The sequence below is a fragment of the Lepus europaeus genome, chromosome 22 (genome assembly GCF_033115175.1).
Source record: "Lepus europaeus isolate LE1 chromosome 22, mLepTim1.pri, whole genome shotgun sequence".
NCBI classification, from domain to species: Eukaryota; Metazoa; Chordata; class Mammalia; order Lagomorpha; family Leporidae; genus Lepus; species Lepus europaeus.
The window spans coordinates 13,401,944-13,422,093 of record NC_084848.1 but is presented as its reverse complement, the minus strand read 5'-3'; the positions used below and the strand labels follow the sequence as shown (position 1 = coordinate 13,422,093).

The window sequence follows — 20,150 nt, the reverse complement described above, 5'->3', positions numbered from 1 at the left end:
GCTGCAGGCGGAGGATTAGCCTAGTGAGCCGCGGTGCTGGACAGCTTAGTTCTTAAAGTATGCAAAAATTAAAATGGAAATAATTTAAATATATAAGTAGAAACACTGTTCACCCTTCATGTGCTAGAGTAGTACTGGGACGGAATTGGCTAGATTCACACTTCAGTGATAGAAGATGCCATGCTAACAAGTTACTTGCCCCAAACCTTAAAAAAAAAAAAAAAAAAAAAAAAAGCCAGATGGGACCCATAATGAGCAGCACACCCTAAAGGAATAATTCCGTATGTTTAATTCAGGGACCAGGAGTCCCTGAATTCTTGTGAGTTGGGGTAAGGAAAGTTTTGCTCCAAGGCTGTCCCCGTTGCCTAGGGAATTTGGTTTTGTGCTAATATGCTAGTCCTGAAGCAAAAACTGCATGTGAAACGTCCATACTTGCTTAGTTCCCCCAAGACTCTTAAAACTGGAGAGTTTCACCTTTTAAGAATATTATGATTATATTAGTTTCCTATTGTGGCTTTAACAAGTAACCATAAACTTAGAACACACGTTTATTATCTTATAGCTGTGGAAGTCAGAAGTTACAAAGTCACGGGACTCCCAGCGCTGCATTCTTCTGGGGCTCTAGAAGAAATTCTGTTTTCAGGCCAGTTGTGTGGCATCTTCAGATCTCTCTTAGAAGGACCCTTATGATAACTTTGTGCCTGCCTGGCTAATCCAGGATAATCTCCATCTCAAGATCCTTAATCACTTCTAAAAATTCCCTTTTGCCCTATAAGGTAACATTCACAACTTCAGGAGATTAAAATGTGGACATTTGTAGGGGAGCCATTATTCAGCCTACCACAGCTATAAACGTCCTTAACAATAAAAATGTCCTAAGTACACTTATATAAGTACACTTACATTACTTATATATACCTATATAAGTACACTTACATTATACTTTCCCTATGTAATGAACCCAAAATTGGGAACTATATTGAACATCTATGGCTTTTTAATTTCTAAAGCAGTGGTTTTAAAAATTTAATGTGCATGAGAATCCCCTGGAGAATTTAAGGCAGATTTCTGGGGCTCAAGAATTTAGCTTCATAACAAGATTTCATATGTAGCTGATGCTGTTGGTCCAGAAACAAGCCCATTAAAAAAAAATTTTGTTACAGGAATGACCACATGAGGTGCTCTGCCAACCCACTGCGAAGTTAATATTGTTGGGAAATACATCAACATATTTATACAGGTGTATTAGTTGGTCCACAAATACCATGATTAATAAAGCTGGCTATTTTTGGCAAGATGCACTGTAACTCCTTAGTGATTGATTACTGTGGCGGTGTGTATTGATGGACTGCCAAGTACTAAAACATGTCTTCCAGCACAGTATTTAAAATAATCCAGTGGAAAACAGGACTACTTTAATTATATACCTCTGCACAATTAGATCTACAGAGAAAAAGATGTGAAATAGCTTTAATTGCACTGTTAAATTCACACAGATATCTTGCTTTGAATATTTATTTTCATGGAAAAAATAAATGATAAGATATTCATTTCACATGTATTACATTCAGCCATTCAAACTTCTTACCCATAAAATGTACACTCTTATAAACCAGTAACAGTTTAGAAGAATTAAGTTCTTATAATAATCTTTATCTTATCACCAGACAGTAACACAAAATTCCTCTTTGAACTAGAAAATAGACATTCATACTACCATTTTTATAAGGTGCATTGCTTTAATCATACAGCAATCTCCCAAGAAAAAATATTTAACTTTTCCCCAAGGTTTTGTTTTAGGCTTGTTAAGCATTTTAAATCATATTAACCTCTGTTGGAATTTGTATTTAAGTAGACTTGCTATATTTTTATTTTTACTTATTTGAAAGGCAGACCAGAAACACAGCAAGCTCCCATCTACTGGTTCACTTCCCAAGTGCCTGCAGTGGTCTGGAATGGGTCGGGGCTGGAGCCAGGAACTCAGTCCAGGTCTCCAGAAGGGTGCCTGGAATCCAGTTACTTGAGCCATCACCAATGCCAATCACCAGGGTGTGCATTAGCAGGAAGCTGGAATCGAGCTCGAGCCAGGAAACAAATCCAGGTACTCTGATACGGAATTTAAGGGTCTTAACTGCTGAGGCTACATGCTTGTCCCTTTCTCTGTTTTGCTAAGTTTACTATAGATGTGGCTTGGAATGCTTCCTTTTTAATAAGATAATACAGCACAGAAATATAGAGCAAATTTGATTTTTTACTATGTAATTCTTCCTTCATCTGAGCTGTAGAGCTTTGTTATAAGTCAGAATATCTCCCTCTGTTAAGTACAACAGATATTCATGGAAAATACTGACTTAATGGTGTATGGTTTAAATGTGTCCCCCAAAGTTCATATGCTGGGAACTTAATCCCCAGCATGGTGATAGTATTTGGGGGTGGGACCTTAAGTAATTAATTGATGTCGTTATCTTGGGAATGTGTTCCTTATTGCAAGAGTTAAAGCCGTTTCAGCCCTGTTTTGTACTTGCACTGCCTCTTCTCCCTCCCCCACTCACCCTCCTGCATGGGAAGCTGCAGCAAGAAGGCCCTCACAGGTGGGGGCCCTTAACCTTGAACTTGCCAGTCTCCACAGCTGTAAGAAATCATGTATCAGCTCGGTGCCAGTCAATCTGTAAAGTATGGCTTGATATATTGATAAATATTGCAATTTTCCTCTCCTTTTCAATGTGTTGCTTAGAAATTGAATATACTGATAAATATGTGATAGCTTAATTCTAGAAATTAAGCTGCTTATCTTTAATATGGGATTTGAAAAAAAATAAGAGGGCTTAAGTGCATCATACTAACAGTTTTCAAAAATATTAAGAATCATCCCTATAACTATTTCTACAGTACCTGTATTGTTCCACCAATCAACAGTAGTTGCAAAATATTTAACATTTTTCTTTTATCTTTTGGTTGGACTCACATTAGGTTTAAGGATTTTGTATTATTTTTTAAACTTGTTTTTATTCTGTTTTAAAAATACTCAGAAGAATATTTACTTTTCTCAAGCTATTTGTTGGATTGAACAGTGTTATACTGGTATTGCTCCAGCAAGATACAAAACCTTACCAAAACCTTTTCAGGACACTTAATTAAGATTAAATTACATTTCAAAAATATTACCATGGGTAACAGATTTGTCTTAGTGGTCCATTAATTTCAAGTGACTTCTAATAAACTTCCAGAACAAAAACTGGGTAGTCATTTAGCATATGGTAGCAGTCCAACCTGCAATATTTGCATCTAATGAAATGAGTGGCTAACTTTATATGCCTCATTAATTTGTTTAATTTTTCCCAGCTGATGAGTAAGAAGCTGGTAATGGAAAGCAGGTCACCATTAAATAAGTACCAGTCTCTCATCAACCTAACCCCAAAACTCAGGCCTCACAGATTCACATTCTGGCTAATCCAGATAATTCAACCATCTGAATATCTTTGGCAGCATAGATCTGGTTCTAAGCACAATGTATATGCTTACTTTACTAGATTTTTAGCGTGTAAATTTAAAAAACACATGCACACTTAGCTGTCAATAGTATTCATGCTTGTCAGCTGAAAAAAAAGTATTATTTTGCTACATTTTAAAAACCACCTTCTAATTCAGTTAAAATTGCAGAGCTATTATACTGAAATCATGCTATTTGTAAATTGCTATAGGCAGTGCAGCTACACTGTACTGTAGATTCAAAGCCAAGGCATTTTATTGATATTAAATGGTCCTTTCATTTGACACATCACAAAATCATTTAATGGCAGTTAGGGAGTAATGATAAAAACACTTATCTACCTAATAAGTCATTTCCAGAGATCTGGAACAGTCTGTCAGCCCTAAGTTCTACAGTTAGAAGTTCAGTTATTCCTTTCTTATCTTGTATTTGTACTTACATTATCAAAGCATAAATTCCAAGTATATTATTAATATTCCCTTTCTTTACCCATCAAAATAATGTACTCTTGATTTTGAAAAATTTAATATTTTAACTTTTTTTTAAAAAATGTTTCTAATTATTTGAGATGTGGAGTTACAGACAGAGAGAGGGAGAGACAAAGAAAGGTCTTCCATCCACTGTTTCATTCCCCAAATGGCTCCAACGGCCAGAGCTGGCTGATCCAAACCCAGGAGCCAGGAGCTTCTTCTGGGTCTCCCACGCAGGTACAGGGACCCATGCACTTGGGCCATCTTCCACTGTTTTCCCAGGCCATAGCAGAGAGGTGGATCGGAAGAGGAGCAGTTGGGACATGGACCACAGGTGGAGGCTTAGCCTACTATATCACAGCCCTGGCCTCAGTATTTTAACTTTTCAAATTATATGGATAATTTTAACATTTTTGGAAATACCGTATGCATGCAGACCTTAATTCACATGTATGTGAGCTAGAAATACTCTTTCATTTAGTATTTGCCTTGGAACTGCTGCTCCCTCAGCTGGGGGCTGCAGACCCTAGACCACCTTCTGGGCCCAACTCCTCTTCCCCTTCCAAGCCACTGACATTGCCAGGGAGGCTAGTGCAAGTGGCGATAGGAGAGGCAGAACGCTGTTTTGCCAGTTCACCTTCCTTCATGCCTGCCTGCATCCCCGCTCAGTTCATCATTAAGTCCCGTTCTCCCACACACCACTCAAGTTTGTGCAACAAGTGCTGGGATATTTACTTCTGTGACATTTTCCCATGAAACACTGACCAGTCCAACTTAAGCTGCTCCCTGAGTCAGCTACTGACAGGGAGAGTTCATCCTCTTTTCTCACCACTAGGGTGCAGCAGGGAGAAAAGCTGCCTGCAGATTCTTGGAGAAAAGAATACAGCAACTTGGTTTGGACCACTATTGCTTACCTTCCAGGCTCCCTCTGCCTTAAATAAGCATTAGGGGGACGAGTTAGGAATGTCACCTCTCACTGGGAGTACCGTTTACAAAGGTAAATAATACTGTATTGGGGCCATCACTGTGACGTAGCAGTTAAAGCTGCCACCTGCTTTGCCGGCAATCCCATATATGTCCCAGTTGCTCCACTTTCCGGCTGCTCCACTTCTGATCCAGCTCTCTCCTATGGCCTGGGAAAGCAGTGGAAGATGGCCCAAGTCCTTGGGCCCCTGCACCCACATGGGAGACCCAGAAGAAGCTCCTGGCTCCTGGCTTCAGATCGGCTCAGCTCCGGCCATTGTGGCCATTTGGAGAGTGAACCGGTAGATGGAAGACCTCCCCCACCCCCATCTCTGTCTCTCCCTCTCTCTGTAACTCTGCCTTTCAAATAAAATAAATCTAAAAAAATAAAATATCACAGTTCAATATACAGGTCAACTCTAAGATCTGGTATTTTATTTGGGAACTGCCTGACATACAGAAAGATACCCCTTTAACCATCCAAGAATGCCTTGAGATGCCCTTTAAAATCTTCCCTTCCACCTATCCCCACAAACACACAAACTTTTAAGCTGGGCCTTCTGATTTTTTTCAATTTTCTGTAAGTAATTGTAGACAGAATGGTATATTAGCTATCTCTTAGCTCAAAAAAGAGCCTCTTACAATTTATAATTTTTACTTTTTTTAAATTTTAAATTGGAAAGGGATAGCTTGAGCTTATTCCACATAAAACTGCAGGGGAATGTATTCTCAATTTACCAGATGAGTTCAACATAAAAAAGATTTATAGACATCATAACTCCAGGCTGGCTGGCTTTTAGGCTCCAGGACTTACACCAGCATCCCCCTAGCCCAGCATCAGGCTTTCAGCCTTGTACTGAGTTGCACCTTCATCTTCCCTGATTCTGTGGCCTTCAGCATTGGACTAACGTTTTCCTGGCATCCCAGTCTCCAACCTCTAGATGACCTATCATGCGACTTCTTAAAAATTCCCTCTCTAGGGCCTGTGTTGTAGCACAGCAGGTTAAGCCTCTACTTGCAACACCAGCATCCCATATGGGAGCTCTGGTTCTAGTCCTACCCACTCCGTTAATAAATAGCAGAAGATGGGCCCCTTTCCACCCATGTCGGAGATCAGGAGGGAGTTCCAGGCTCCTAGCTTTGGCCTTTCTCTAGCCATTGCAGGGCTCGAAGAGAGAATTCCTTTAAGATTTGTTTATTTATTTGAAAGGCAGAGTAGCAGAGACTTTTCCATCTGCTAGTCTACTTCCCAAATGCCTGAAACAGCTGTGGCTGGACCAAGTTAAAGCCAGGAGCCTCAGCCGGCGCCGTGGCTTAACAGGCTAATCCTCCGCCTTGCGGCACCGGCACACTGGGTTCTAGTCCCGGTTGGGGCGCCGGATTCTATCCCGGTTGCCCCTCTTCCAGGCCAGCTCTCTGCTGTGGCCCGGAAAGGCAGTGGAGGATGGCCCAAGTGGTTGGGCCCTGCACCCCATGGGAGACCAGGAGAAGCACCTGGCTCCCGGCTTCAGATCAGTGAGATGCGCCGGCCGCAGCGGCCATTGGAGGGTAAACCAATGGCAAAAAAAGGAAGACCTTTCTCTCTGTCTCTCTTACTATCCACTCTGCCTGTCAAAAAAAAAAAAAAAGCCAGGAGCCCAAAACTCAGTTGGGATCTTCATGTAAGTGGTAGAGATAGAGCTATTTGAGCCATCACCTGTTGCCTCCCAGGTCTGGATTAACACAAAGCTGGACTCAGGAGCAGAGCTGGATTCAAACCCAGGCACTCCAGTGAGGGACGTGACAATCCCAAATTACGTCCTAACCCCTAAGCCTCACTGAGAGACTTCTCCACTGTCTGACTCATGGGAGCTAATTCTCCAAATAAATTTGCATTTTTTAAAAAAATAAATTTACAATAAATAGTAATTCCTGTTTCATTTTGTGCAAATCTCAAATAATAAACCTGTTCTTGACAAGTTGCAGCTGACCTCCAGTTTAATTATATGTGGTTGCACTGTATATACATTTAAATTTTCTTAACACTGTGAACCTGTCAATCTATTGGAAGTAACTTATTCTCCTGATACAAGCTTCAGAGAAAATCGGGCCATGCCACATTGTCACTGAGTGTCAGTGAGCCCATGACACCCCCCTCTTCTGTGTTTCTAGTCAGACATTGCTCTTTCTGGAAGTTTCTAAGGAAGCACAGGTCTAGCTTCTGTCTTCATCCTGTGAAAGGATTCTAAAGACCAAATTCTGGGGCTTTCTGAATGCTTCACAGTAGATGTTCCAGAAGAAAATAAGCGCAGATAACACTCCAAATAGTATGCTAAAATAAGCACTTACTGTGCTTAGAACTGCCAACGGCACATTTCATCAAAAGACCCCACTAACCAGGAAAGCTGATGCCAGAGACATCAAACGGAACAGTAAAAGCACTGGTTTATAACCTGCTTTTTGTAAAATGTTACTAACTTCCTATCAAAATTATCAAAATGTATAGCAAGAAACTAAAAGATTATTAAGGCACATTGAAGCATTGTGTCAGTTTGGCAGACAGTAGCATTCTCAACTCAGATGTGGAAAACCTCATATTCTACTGTTTACTCTTGAAAACCACATTATTTCAAGGACCAGCAATAGAGATTTTTATTCGGAAATCCTTGCATAGTCACTAACCGCAATGAAAAATTTAGGCTCATAGAAGCAATGTCAGACATGCAACATTTTAAGAGTGACAGATTTAAACAGTATAATTTGTCCTAAGAAATTCACTTATCAAAGTATTACGACTGGAACACAAATATACCATATATTACTCTTTAATTAGATTCTTGTTTTACAATGTTCTTATCACTGGGACACTTCAAAATGCTTAAACCTGATAGAGAAACATTTGTGTAAAACGTACCATTCAAAGAAAAAAAAGCTTCAGAAAAATTCCTGTCCTTTATATGGTGTGGAGATGAGAAACACAACCATAAACTCTTATTCCTTTCTTCTGGGGAGCAGTTTCTCAAAGTTTTTACTTGAGTCTGTTGTTCTTTAAACAAGAATTTTTAAAGCAACTTTAGATTGACAATCCATATTTTGTTTCTAAGTGAGAAGTGTACCCATTTCATGACTATCTTAATTTTATTGTTAGGTTGTTGGGTTCCGAGCAATTAACTTGGGCTGGCACATACTATAAAGAAGGAAATCCTATCTCATAGCTGATAATGATATTTAGTGTTCACAAGAGTGAGGAAAACTGCTTTAGAGGTGACATGGGAATCGAAATGCTGACTAGAACGTTGTATTTGGGGAAGCAGCCCTAGATGTGACGTTTAATAGCCTCAGAAGACGGAAGGAGACGGCTCTCCAGCTACGTGTGCCCATCTGTCCTTCCTGTTCAACATGAACTCTGAACACAGCAACTCTATGAACTGTGAACCTGGCATCTTAGCCTGGCCACAGGCATACTTCTGCCCCTTAACTCAGCCTGGAACTATCCCTTAGGCTGTACCTACATGGGAGGGAGTGGGGGACTGAGTGGCCATGGTGATCCTAGAAGTGAAATACAGGGATTAAGGAGCTAAAATTCAAGTACCTCTTAAATACCACAGCAATTTCTGGTGATGACAACTTTGGGCTGTGGTTTTGGGAGAAGAAATGAAATTAACTGTTCCTTTCTTTCAGTCAAAAGTATATAAAGGCTCTTCAAGGCTTCTTTTAATGATAATGTAAACCTAAATTTATTCATAAGGAGTACAGGTTTAGGTGGAAAAACTCCGAAGAAACAAATTCAGGGATAGGCCTTGAACGCCCGGGGAGGGCTGTGGAGTCAGCCCCGTATGCCTCAGCCCCCACTCTGCATCCCCGGTCTTAGTCTGAGTATGGATAATACTGTGTGTTTGTAAAAACAAGGCATCCTGCATTGACCTCACACTCCACTTACTCTTGTCCTCGTCATCTTACATGCTCTTAATCCTCCCCTTCAGAAACACTTTTGAAACAACATCCATTGTCACTGTCTCATCTATAAAGCAACACATAGTAAAACTCATATTTTTTTGTTTTGAACAAAAAAGTGCTTAAAGCCATCCTATGCAATTGTTTTTCACTTCATTTGCAACCAATAAAATCAAACTCACTTAGGTTTACAATAATACTGAAAAATAATAAACCTGATTATTCTATTACATTTTAAATAATGTGCCTTCAGTCCCAATCTTCCTTTACATTAACCGACTCATTTCAGTCTTATTGAGTTGAGTTCTCGTTTGGAAAATACAGAAATTACAAATATATAGAAGTTTTAGGATAAAAAATTTTCTGAGTATAAAAATGTTTTCTGTGTTTCAAAATAACACTTTTAGTCTCCTTATAGTTTTGGGTTTGGTAACTAAACCATAAAGTACCCAAGGCTTTTTTTAAAAAAAATAACAAAAGACAATAACATGGTTTTAAATACAAAGTTATACAGGAACACTCTTATCCGCAGATTTTCACCACAGAAAATTCAGTTTCTAAGAAAACTCCTAAATATTTTAGTCACAAAATAAAACTCCATTATCAAAAAGTAGTTAAAGATAGAAATCTATGCACTTTGATTGCCAGAATTGCCCAGCTTAGCTTCAGTAAAATAGAGAATTGTCTAGAAAATACAATCTCCAAAATGTGTGCAAGTACTGCAAATCAGACAGACGGGGGCAGGGCAGTGCCCGCGGCCCGCGTCCTCCTTCAGCACCGGTCCAGGTCTGCAGTGCCCTCTTCAGCCTTGTGCTCTGCGTGTCGCTCAGCGTGCTGCCATTCATACGCACCACGAGGTCCCCGTGTACTGCTGTGTGGGTCAGGTGTCGAGGAGAAAGGATGAATGAGGCAAGCACTTGTATTTTAAAGCTGTAAACGCTTCACGTGACTGGGTCCCTGTAAAAAGTTGTGGGAGCTTAGATGAGCCTGGAGCTTTTCAGGAACTGAATGAGAACTCTGTACACGAACGTGTACTGACAGAGGGTCTGCACCAGCATCATTCTCTGTTGCCTTAGCATGTCCAGGACTCTCGGGATGTCCACCACCTGGGAGGAGAAAAGCAGTGATGAAGGCAGTGTGTTCCCCTGGGAGGCTGGTGTCTCAGCAGAATGGGGGGGAGATGAACATGCCTTTTCTGCCTTAGCATCTGCTGTGTCAATAACCTGTGATGCCTGCTTCTAATCAGTGCCAACTACAAACAGAGTGTCCATGTGTTATTTCTAACGTTCTCTGAGTGAAGCTCGCTGATCTTTCTGGCTGTAAATGACCACATGTCACCAGATAGCAAGATTTAACAGAAACACAGCGTGCCCAGTGCTATCAGTGTCCTCCTCAGCAGCTCCTACACAGAGCTCTGCCTGGCTCTAATGTCCTTGAAAAGTTGATGGGTACCCCAGGAATGAAGAGTTCTAAACTCAAATTTGGAAAATAATGGTAACAACAAAATTAAACAGCTTTTAGGCCACTGTATCTTCTGTGCTCATACTGAGACTCCCCAAGAAGGCACAGCCTTTTGCACAGAACAGTTAACAACAGCATGAGCCTGCCACAGTCCAAGGAAATGTGTTCAACCGAGCTACTGGGGGTGGGCACTTGGCACAGTGACTAAGATGCTGCTCGGGCAGCTGACATCCCACAGAAGCCTGGGCTGCAGTCCTGGCTACACTGGAGATTCCAGCGTCCTGCTAACGTGCACCATGGGAAACAGCAGGTGATAGCTCAAGTACACACATGGAAGACCTGGATTGAGTTCCTAGCGCCAGCTTTGGCCTGGCCCGACCTGTCACTGCAGGCATTTAGGAGATCTGTCTGTCTCTGTCCCTGTCTGCTTTTCAAATAAATTATTTTAAAGATTTATTTATTTGAAAAGCAGTTATTGATTGGGCAGCGGCGAAGGGGGGCAGTGGAGAGAGAGAGAAATCTTCCATCCACTGGTTCACTCCCCAAATGGCTGCAACAGCCAGGGCTAGGCCAGGTCAAAGCCAGGAGCCTGGAACTCCATATGGGTCTCCCATGTGGGTGGCAGGGGCCCAAGCACCTGGGGCATCTTCTACTGCCTTCCCAGCATTAGCAGGGAGCTGGAACAGAACTGGAGCAGCTGTGCTCATATAGAATGCCACTCTTCTAAGTACCAACTTAACCTGCTGCACTATAATGCCAGTCCCTCAAATAATTTTTTAAAAAGTTCTTAGGTCACTATGTGCCTCTCTTCTGAGCTTCATTCCTAGCTCCACGGGAAAACGGTCAGACTGCACGTGAAAGGCATCACCTCATTGTGTTCCAGACAGGCAATCATGATCTCGGACAAAATGACGACGCCGGTCCTCCCCACTCCAGCACTGCAGTGCACCAACAATGGGGGGTTGGGGCTTTTGGGTTCACTTGTGCTATTTGTATGGCGTCGAACAGACTGGATCTCTTCAAGATAAGCTGTGAAAAAAAATTAATGAAATAGAAAAGTACTCAGGGATGACGGCATATCAAATTGATAACTCAGCCTTCCCATCATCCCAGCAGATAAAGAGCCCTGGTGCCCATGAACCAATCCCCATGGCTGCGTGTAGATGTGGGCAAGTCCGTGCCTCCACCTGGCCCACCTGCAAGATGAGATGGCAGAGTCCCTGAGAGGCAGTGCCAGCATTCTGTGGCCTACCTTGAACAACTCTTCCGGATACCTTCCCTAAGACAGTTAAATTCTTTGAAAATAAGTCCAAAGCTTATGTGAGGCAACACAAAGGAAATAGCTCAGAAATGTAAGTGTTCCTGTCTAATGCTCCAGAGGAGGTCGCCCTAAGGAACAAGAACACTTACAGAGAAACCCCTTGAGGTCTTCTGGACAGCCGTGCTCAGGCCAGTCTGTGTACTGCAGGTGCCAAACTGTCCTCTCCTGCCCCGTGAGCAGGTGCTTCATCTTCAAGCCCGTGGTGGCATAGCAGCCGGAGTCTGTGCGGAAGCGGGTCGTGATCTTAAACCTCCCATAGGTGACAGTGTTGTGCCTGGAACCCAGTCGTGGCCAATACCTGAAGCTCTTCTCCCTTCCCCCCTCCTGTTAAAGACAAGTATGTTGAGTAAAAACAGGAGATCCAGCAACAGAGGCCCCTTCCCACAGACAGCTGCAGCCTCAAAAGGTCAGGATTCAGTGTGATAAACATTAACTCTCTCGGGGGCTGCCAAATCGGTTAAGAGAAACGAGCACTTACCTCTTCTGCCGTCACCATTGCTATAATTGCAATGCCCTGTTCCCATACCATCTGCCAAAAATCCTGACAGGTATTCTGTAACGGTCCCTGTGTGGCAATATAATCCCATTCAATTCCACTGACAGAAACCTGAAATTAGAAAAGGTTAAAAAAATTAGCGTGTGTATATGTGTAATACTTGAATGTGTTCATGGCAGAACACAGAATTAGGAAAGGCTTATATCTTAATCTTTTCCCTTGTCAGTACAATCTCTGCTACTAACATTTTTATGTACATTGAATTAATATCTACATGACCTGGGGTCATATGCTTAACCTCTCTGAATCTCAGTTCTCACCTATAAAAATAAAAATACTGGGGCAGGCATTTGACCTAGTGATTAAGACACATCCCATATTGGAGTTCCCTGGACTTGATACCCACTTAACCTCTGGCCCCCTGACTCCAGCTTCCTAATACAGACCCTGGGAATTAGCAAGTAATTGGGTTCCTGCCCTCTGTGGGAGAACTGGATTGAGTTCTTGCGTGCCAGCTTAGACCATGGCCCAGACCCAGCTGCTGTGTGTGGGCTTTAGGGAGTGAACCAGCAGATGGGGAGCTCACTTGCTCTCTGTCTCTAAAATAACAAATTTTAAAAATAAAATTTCCTACCTGCCTAGAGTTGTTGTGAAGACTGAGTCAATTAGTATATATTATGCCTGTCACAAGATAAGCACTCAACAAGTAGTTGTTATGGTTCCTTTTGTTATAAAAATAATATCAACATCATAGTATCCCAAATTTCAAACGTAATTCCCCTTCTTGAAGTACTAAACATGTGGCAAAGAATATTAGCAATTACATCAAAACTCAAGTGAAACATCAGATTTCTAGGGAAAAATTGCTTAATGTAATCTCACTTCTGAAATTCTGGGTCAAGATAAGTCTCCATTAATATTACTAAAATTCTCCACTTAAGGCCGGCGCCACGGCTCACTAGGCTAATCCTCCGCCTTGCGGCACCGGCACACTGGGTTCTAGTCCCGGTCGGGGTGCCAGATTCTGTCCCGGTTGCCCCTCTTCCAGGCTAGCTCTCTGCTGTGGCCCGGGAGTGCAGAGGAGGATGGCCCAAGTCCTTGGGCCCTGCACCCCATGGGAGACCAGGAGAAGCACCTGGCTCCTGCCATCGGATCAGCGCAATGCACCGGCCACAGCGCGGCGGCCATTGGAGGGTGAACCAATGGCAAAGGAAGACCTTTCTCTCTCTCTCTCTCTCACTGTCCACTCTGCCTGTCAAAAATAAATAAATAAATAAATAAATAAATAAATAAAATTCTCCACTTAAGATTTAACATCTTGGTACTAGTAATACAACAGAGTAGTTGCAGGCTATGTACTCAGGCTATGTATGTTAAATCACAACTCCACCAATAACGTAACTGCTCTCTGACTGCCTACGAAGTTTACAATGCTGTGCCTAAAGCCCTGTTCCACGCACACCCTCATGTAAGGCTGCCAGTCCCCCCGAGGCACGGCCCCACATCTTCTCCCCTGAGTACCCACCTACCCACTCAGTGGCTGGCACTGTGGATGGCTACAGGTTTTAACAGCAAACAAGCCAGGGGAAGGGGGAGAAGTGGGGTGGAATCTAATGGGAAGCCTACCGGGTAGGGATCATCACTTGTTAATTTAGAGATTAGTAAGATGAGGACACAGCTGGTGAGGGGTACATCTGGGAGTCAGACCTGCATCTGTCCACTTCTGAACAGATACCAGGTTGTCTCTGCAGACTTGGAAGCACCACTGTGTAAGCTCAATGTTATTCGGTTCTTATCCATTCAGTCATGAGAGGCTAAATGACTTATTCCAAAGCAATGCTTGGTTAAAAAATAAATTTGGCCCAGTTTACAAAACAGAATACTACATGCAGGTTCACAGGGTAAGGCGGTCACTGGAATGCATGGTCTGTGGAAAGCCTCGGATGTCATCAAACATCTAAGAAAAACACCTGACCAGATACTTACGCATTCACTCACTATGCAGATGTTTCTCCTTCCCCAAATAATCTAGCGAGCATGAACCAAGGGCTATCTGGCTTTAGTCAGCCACCTGCTATGAACTGTCAGCTTTTCCACGTGGATGGATGCAACATTACCTCAGTTAAGTGACATCATACTGTTTTCAGGGGAAAAGTGCTTCTTTGAAGAGCAAAATGGTATTTTAAAGGACTGTGTGGGGTGGGGGTGGAGGGCTGGTGGTGTGGCATGGTAGGCTAAGCTTCTTCCTGCAGCACCAGCAACCCATATGGGCACTGGGTCATATCCGGCTGTTCCTCTTCCTATCCAGCTCTCTGCTAATGACCTGGGAAAGCAGTGGAAGATGGCCCAAGTGCTTGGGCCCCTGCACCCACGTGGGAAGCCTGGAGGAGGCTACTGGCTCCTAGTTCCAGATCAGCCCAGCTCCAGCCATCACAGCCATCCGGGTACTGAGCCAGCAAATAAAAGACCTTTTCTCTCTCTGTCTCTACCTCTCTCTGTATACAACTCTACCTCTCGAATAAAATCTTAATTTTTTTTTTTTTGAAAGACTACGGGGAGCTTGCAGAGAGAAAAGATGGCACCTTAGTAAGAAAAAGCTTTTGTGAACACCATCAAAATGCCCAGATGTGTTATATAGAGATACACAGCAGTATGTGCTGAGGTAAAAACAGCATTTCAGCAGCTCCTGAGAAAATTTATGAGTGGGGAGAAGTGTTCAGGTTTAGAAGGATAACGTTCTGAAGCCAGTTAATAGAAGCTTCCTATGTCTCTTCTCTTCTAACAGTATTGGGCACAGAGCAGTTGCCTGTGTGGAGAAAATACATGTGATTTTCACTCTGTCTGATAAACGCTTTTCACCTAACACCAAGGTGGTTCAAAATTGGGGTGTTTTTAGAATACAGACTTGATATCTTCTTGTACCTTAACCCAAAACTGTATGTGCCGTTTATCAGCCTAGACGTTCCCCTCACCTTAATATGCGATGCGTTGATGTAGCCAGTATTGTTTTCTTTAGTCGGGACCAGCTCTACTCTGGCATCGTCATAGGGAAGGACGTCTTGGAATCGGTTTCTTTCTGCATTTTCAGGGAGCCGCGCTATGGAGCATTCTCCATCAACGAGTCGTTTTTTAAGAATTCTCTCATACTCTGTGAATACCATTCCCTGTTCTAACCGTTGTTCCAGGATTTTACACTATAAAACAGAATGTGTGGGATAAAATGAATACAGTCGCATCACAGCTGCATTTTAACTGTCCATCTGAAATCCTGTTTTACACTTCAAGTCCAGAATTATCTAATATTGAAAACTCTAGGTGAAACCAAAGTTAAAATTTTAAGAGTTACAAGATCAAAAGATAACCTTGGTGAGAAATATAATTCTACACTCTGTTTAAAGTTGAAAATTGGCCTAAAGCAATTTGTTGAATTTGTTTTCTGTGAATCTATCATCAATTTTGTGACCTCTATGAAACAGAGTTCTGGAGGACAGTAAAAATCCTACAGTAGGATAGTCTTCCAACATCCCTAAACAAATGTTTACATTCTATAATGTATGATCCATGAAACACTAATAAAAGCAGTAGTCCATATGGAAACTATCTCCAGAATGCAGCTTTAAGCAAATTTATGCTGTCTCATTTCTATGTGATAAAATCTATAAAAAGTACATCTCAGCAGTAAAGAAGTTTTGAAAAATTTAAGTATCTGCTCTCAAGATAAATTTTCAGTCTAATGAAAGCACTCAATGTCTGGTTTCTTCCCTATATATATATCCAATATGTTTGTAGATTTCTTCCCAACTTAAGGCCACCAAAAGTTACGACTGCCCCAAATAGCTGGAAGAAGGCAAAGATTCAGAAACAAAATTAATCAACATTCAAGGCTGAAATTTAAAAAATTCCATAACATTAATTTATGATTATTATGTTCAGAATTCTCAAATCCCATAAAGGCAGTTCTGCGGTTTTACCAAGCGTCCAGAGAAGGCAGGAGCCCCGGTCACTCACCCTTTCATCATTGGTTGCTCGGGAAGGCACTTCCTTCCCTTCATCAGGCAGAGGCAGCCGGGAAAGAGAAAGTCCATTCAGGGCTGCCAACTTAAGAGGACCAACTTTTTTTGCATCTCCTCGAGTCTTTTTCATTCCCTGAAAAAAATATGTGTGTATTTGAAATATACACAAATACAATCCCTTTGGAAAGAAAATCCAGTGAGCTGAAGACCAGAAACTAAGGGAGTGTTCTCCCTTGCCAACAAGCACAGGAGAGATTTCACTCCTTCACACATCATTTGCTTAACAAATATTAGGAGGAACACATTCCTTTCAAGGCCAAACCCCTGATAAGTCTTCCAGATAGAACCTCTTGAAACTCAGATGGTTACAAGGTTCTGTTGCAATGAAAGGTGAGGCTCCAGGCAGGCAGCATTCCTTCAGAGAACTCCCAACTTTCAAAACAGGACAAGACCAGCAGCAGTCCACAAAATAAACAAACAGATAAATGCAATCACCTATTATAAGCTGTCATCATCTTCTTTAAATATAAAATTACTGAAATCCTCCTGTTAACAGCCAAGACAAGCTGGCTGCAGCACTTCCTTACCTGAAAATGACTCAAAATGCCCCGCACTGTCCCGCCCGGGGTCAGTTCAAAAGTCAGTATTTGAAGAAAGCTCCCTAGTCAAAACTGGCTCTGAGTTAGCCCATAGAGCACATGTACAATGGCTCCACAGTGATTTCTTAGGTGACGATCGCTGCACAAGACTCAAGTCTTGCTGGCGCCGTGGCTCAATAGGCTAATCCTCCGCCTTGAGGCACTGGCACGCCGGGTTCTAGTCCCGGTCGGGGCGCCAGATTCTATCCCGGTTGCCCCTCTTCCAGGCCAGCTCTCTGCTATGGCCCGGGAAGGCAGTGGAGGATGGCCCAAGTGCTTGGGCCCTGCACCCGCATGGGAGACCAGGAGAAGCACCTGGCTCCTGGCTTTGGATCAGCGCAATGCGCCGGCCGCAGCGGCCACTGGAGGGTGAACCAACGGCAAAAACGAAGACCTTTCTCTCTGTCTCTCTCTCTCACTATCCACTCTGCCTGTCAAAAAAAAAAAGACTCAAGTCGTTACACAGATGGAAAAGCACCCAAACCAGACTCCCTTTAAGATAACAATCAAGTCTCAGGTGATGGAGATGGGTGGGGAGTTCTACCATGCTCCTTCCTATCCGAAATTTATGTCACTGTTTTTTGTTGTTGTTGTTTTTTGACAGGCAGAGTGGATAGTGAGAGAGAGTGACAGAGAGAAAGGTCTTCCTTTTTGCCGTTGGTTCACCCTCCAATGGCCACCGCGGTTGGCGCGCTGCGGCCGGCGCACCGCACTGATCCGAAGGCAGGAGCCAGGTGCTTCTCCTGGTCTCCCACGGGGTGCAGGGCCCAAGCACTTGGGCCATCCTCCACTGCACTCCCTGGCCACAGCAGAGAGCTGGCCTGGAAGAGGGGCAACCGGGACAGAATCTGGTGCCCCGACCGGGACTAGAACCCAGTGTGCTGGTGCCGCAAGGTGGAGGATTAGCCTGTTAAGCCACAGTGCCGGCCATGTCACTGTTTTTAATTTAAACCTCCGTGGCATTAATCCACATTAGTATGTTTATTTAATTGTAATGAAATAAAGATAATGGCAACCTCATGTTATGATAGAGACTCAAGGGTTTAATAGGGACCTGGTCTCTTCAACTCTTGGGAAGTCACTAAGTTAGACGCATGCTATAACCCTGGAGTTAAGTCACTAAGTTAGATGCATGCAACCACTCTCTGGAGTTATCTCACAAATAAGAAAACTAAGTTGGGGCCCAGGACTGGTGCTGTGGCATAGGTTAAGCCTCCGCCTGCAATGCCAGCATCCCATATGGGTGCCGGTTCAAGTCCCAGCTGCTCTGCTTCAGTTCTACTCCCTGCTAATGCGCCTGAGAAAGCAGTGGAGGATGGGCCAACTTACTGGACCTCTGCACCCACTTGGGAGACCAGGAAGAAGCTCCTGGCTTCGGCCTGGTCCAGCCCTGGCTGTTGTGGCCATTTGGGGAGTGAACCAGTGGATGGAAGATCTTTCTCCTCTCCTTGTATCTCTGCCTTTCAAATAAATAAATCTTAAAAAAAAAAAAAAAAAAAAACAAACTAAGTCACAGATTAAATAGCTTCCCTGATGTCCACTGACTGCCTCTCTGATAAGGTACTCAGTGCTGGATCATAATTCAAAAGGTACTTCTCCGTGCTTAAAGCGGGCCGAGCAGGGGCAGCGTCCCCGTGTCACAGACATGGAAGCGCAGGTTCTGACGCATGAAGGTCCTGCCCACTGAGCAGAGAACTCAGGGCAGGGCCAGGTTCAGACGTGAGGCTCATCAGCTCAGGACACGGCCTCGTGCCCCTGGACCACCACTGCCAAGCGCACTCTTTTAGGCAGAGAGGACGGAACCAAAAGCAGAAGCCACTTCGTAATTTTATTAATACTACAGGTCTTAAAATCCAATGAGAGGAAATCTGTATTTTATGAGAACCAAATTGATCAGAATTCTCAGATTTAGCTGAAACTGCCAGGCCCCACTCAAACCAAACCAGAATAAAATAGGCTGGAATACTGGGCTGTACTTGGAGAAGTACCTGGGTCTCACATAATAACAGGCAGTTCTTATGGCGATGCGGACGGCGTTAACGGTATCGGCTGGCTCGGCAACTCCAGCAGTTACGGGGAAACCCCATCCGCATCCTAAGTCGCACTCATTAGCCCGAGCCCTTGGCCTCAGCCTCCCCTGAGGCACTGGCCTTTACTGTCCAGTAGGAAAGATTGTACCATCAGGAAAAATTAAACTTAAAATCAAACCTAAAACTGACAGAAAGAAAACACATCGAAACCCCTGGCAGCTTTGTAAGTGGTTTCTGTCCATGTGTACTGATCTCTTTCGTAAGCACTAGAGTACCATAAAGGTTTTTTTTCCTGCCTATCAAGACGTCTGCAACCTCTCTGAGGGTCTCATACACTAGGCCAGAACCACAGTGGAGAGGCCCTGGACTCTGAGCAGGCATCTGGCAGAGATGGGAACGAGAGGCCTGGCTGCCAGGACACTGGGAGCCAAGGGCAGGCAGAATTCCACATCGCCACGGTCTGGGGCACCTGCAGGGCACGGGGAGTGGAGATGCAGGCCATGGAGTCAGCGTGGAGCAGACCCACTTCCCGACAAGCCACAGTCAAGGGCTGAAGATGCAAGGTTCAAAGGTTTTGGTCAAAAAACAGAATAGGCAAGGCTTCAACAATGATTACCCCATGAAATATACAGTATAATGGTTTATTGTACTGAAGAACAGTTAAGACAATGAGAGAACAGGCTGAGAGATAAATAAGGCTTTAAGGTTCCAGCTCAGTATTTTCTAGTTGTGTGACCTTGGAAAAGTCACTTTGCACCTCACCGTCTATTTCTCCATCTGTGACATGGGGAAAACAACAGGCCTGTTTTAAATTGAACGTGGTGAAGTGCAAGCTGACTCCACCCAGACTCTGGCCTTCAGAATTATGGGATGGATTATGGATTAGCATCCATGGATGCTAACTGCAGATGAGAAGGCACCTGCACAACCAGCTTTTACTATGCCTTTATTATCCATTGTACTAGTGCTATCATTATTTCAATGTAACCTAAAGTGTAACCACGTTAGCTTGTTAGGCAACCATTAGTAAAAAGAAGCAATGCTAGACTTTATAATATGTATTATGTTAGATGTTGAGCTAAGTAATCCAGTAACTATATTAAGTTGATTATTGTACGACCTGAACCGCTGCCCATTCCTGGCACTCACTATTGTACACTCCCCTTCCCTCCATCCGGCCAGATGTGACCCTACCCTGACCCAGGTCCAGGAATGTAAACTAATTATCTATACCTATAGGGTTCAAAGCTTTAGATAACAACCAGCCACTACCCCGGAGTCAGCAGCTGCGATGTTGGGACTTATCAGAAGTGTCAACTTGATCTACAGCATCCC

At 43.3% G+C, this 20,150-nt stretch overlaps 1 protein-coding gene across 1 annotated transcript in view; it reads right to left on the bottom strand.

The window, feature by feature from the left end:
• Nucleotides 1–1,529: 1,529 nt before the first annotated feature.
• PTPN21 (protein tyrosine phosphatase non-receptor type 21) overlaps nucleotides 1,530–20,150 on the bottom strand; it is an 82,553-nt gene continuing 63,932 nt past the window's right edge. The window contains exons 14-19 of the mRNA XM_062181702.1: nucleotides 16,143–16,280; nucleotides 15,107–15,328; nucleotides 12,117–12,245; nucleotides 11,728–11,962; nucleotides 11,186–11,346; nucleotides 1,530–9,962 (exon numbers count right to left, since the gene is read on the bottom strand). Coding sequence (XP_062037686.1) covers nucleotides 9,834–9,962; nucleotides 11,186–11,346; nucleotides 11,728–11,962; nucleotides 12,117–12,245; nucleotides 15,107–15,328; nucleotides 16,143–16,280 — 1,014 coding nt within the window. The 3' untranslated portion in view covers nucleotides 1,530–9,833. The remainder of the gene's footprint in view (nucleotides 9,963–11,185; nucleotides 11,347–11,727; nucleotides 11,963–12,116; nucleotides 12,246–15,106; nucleotides 15,329–16,142; nucleotides 16,281–20,150) is intronic.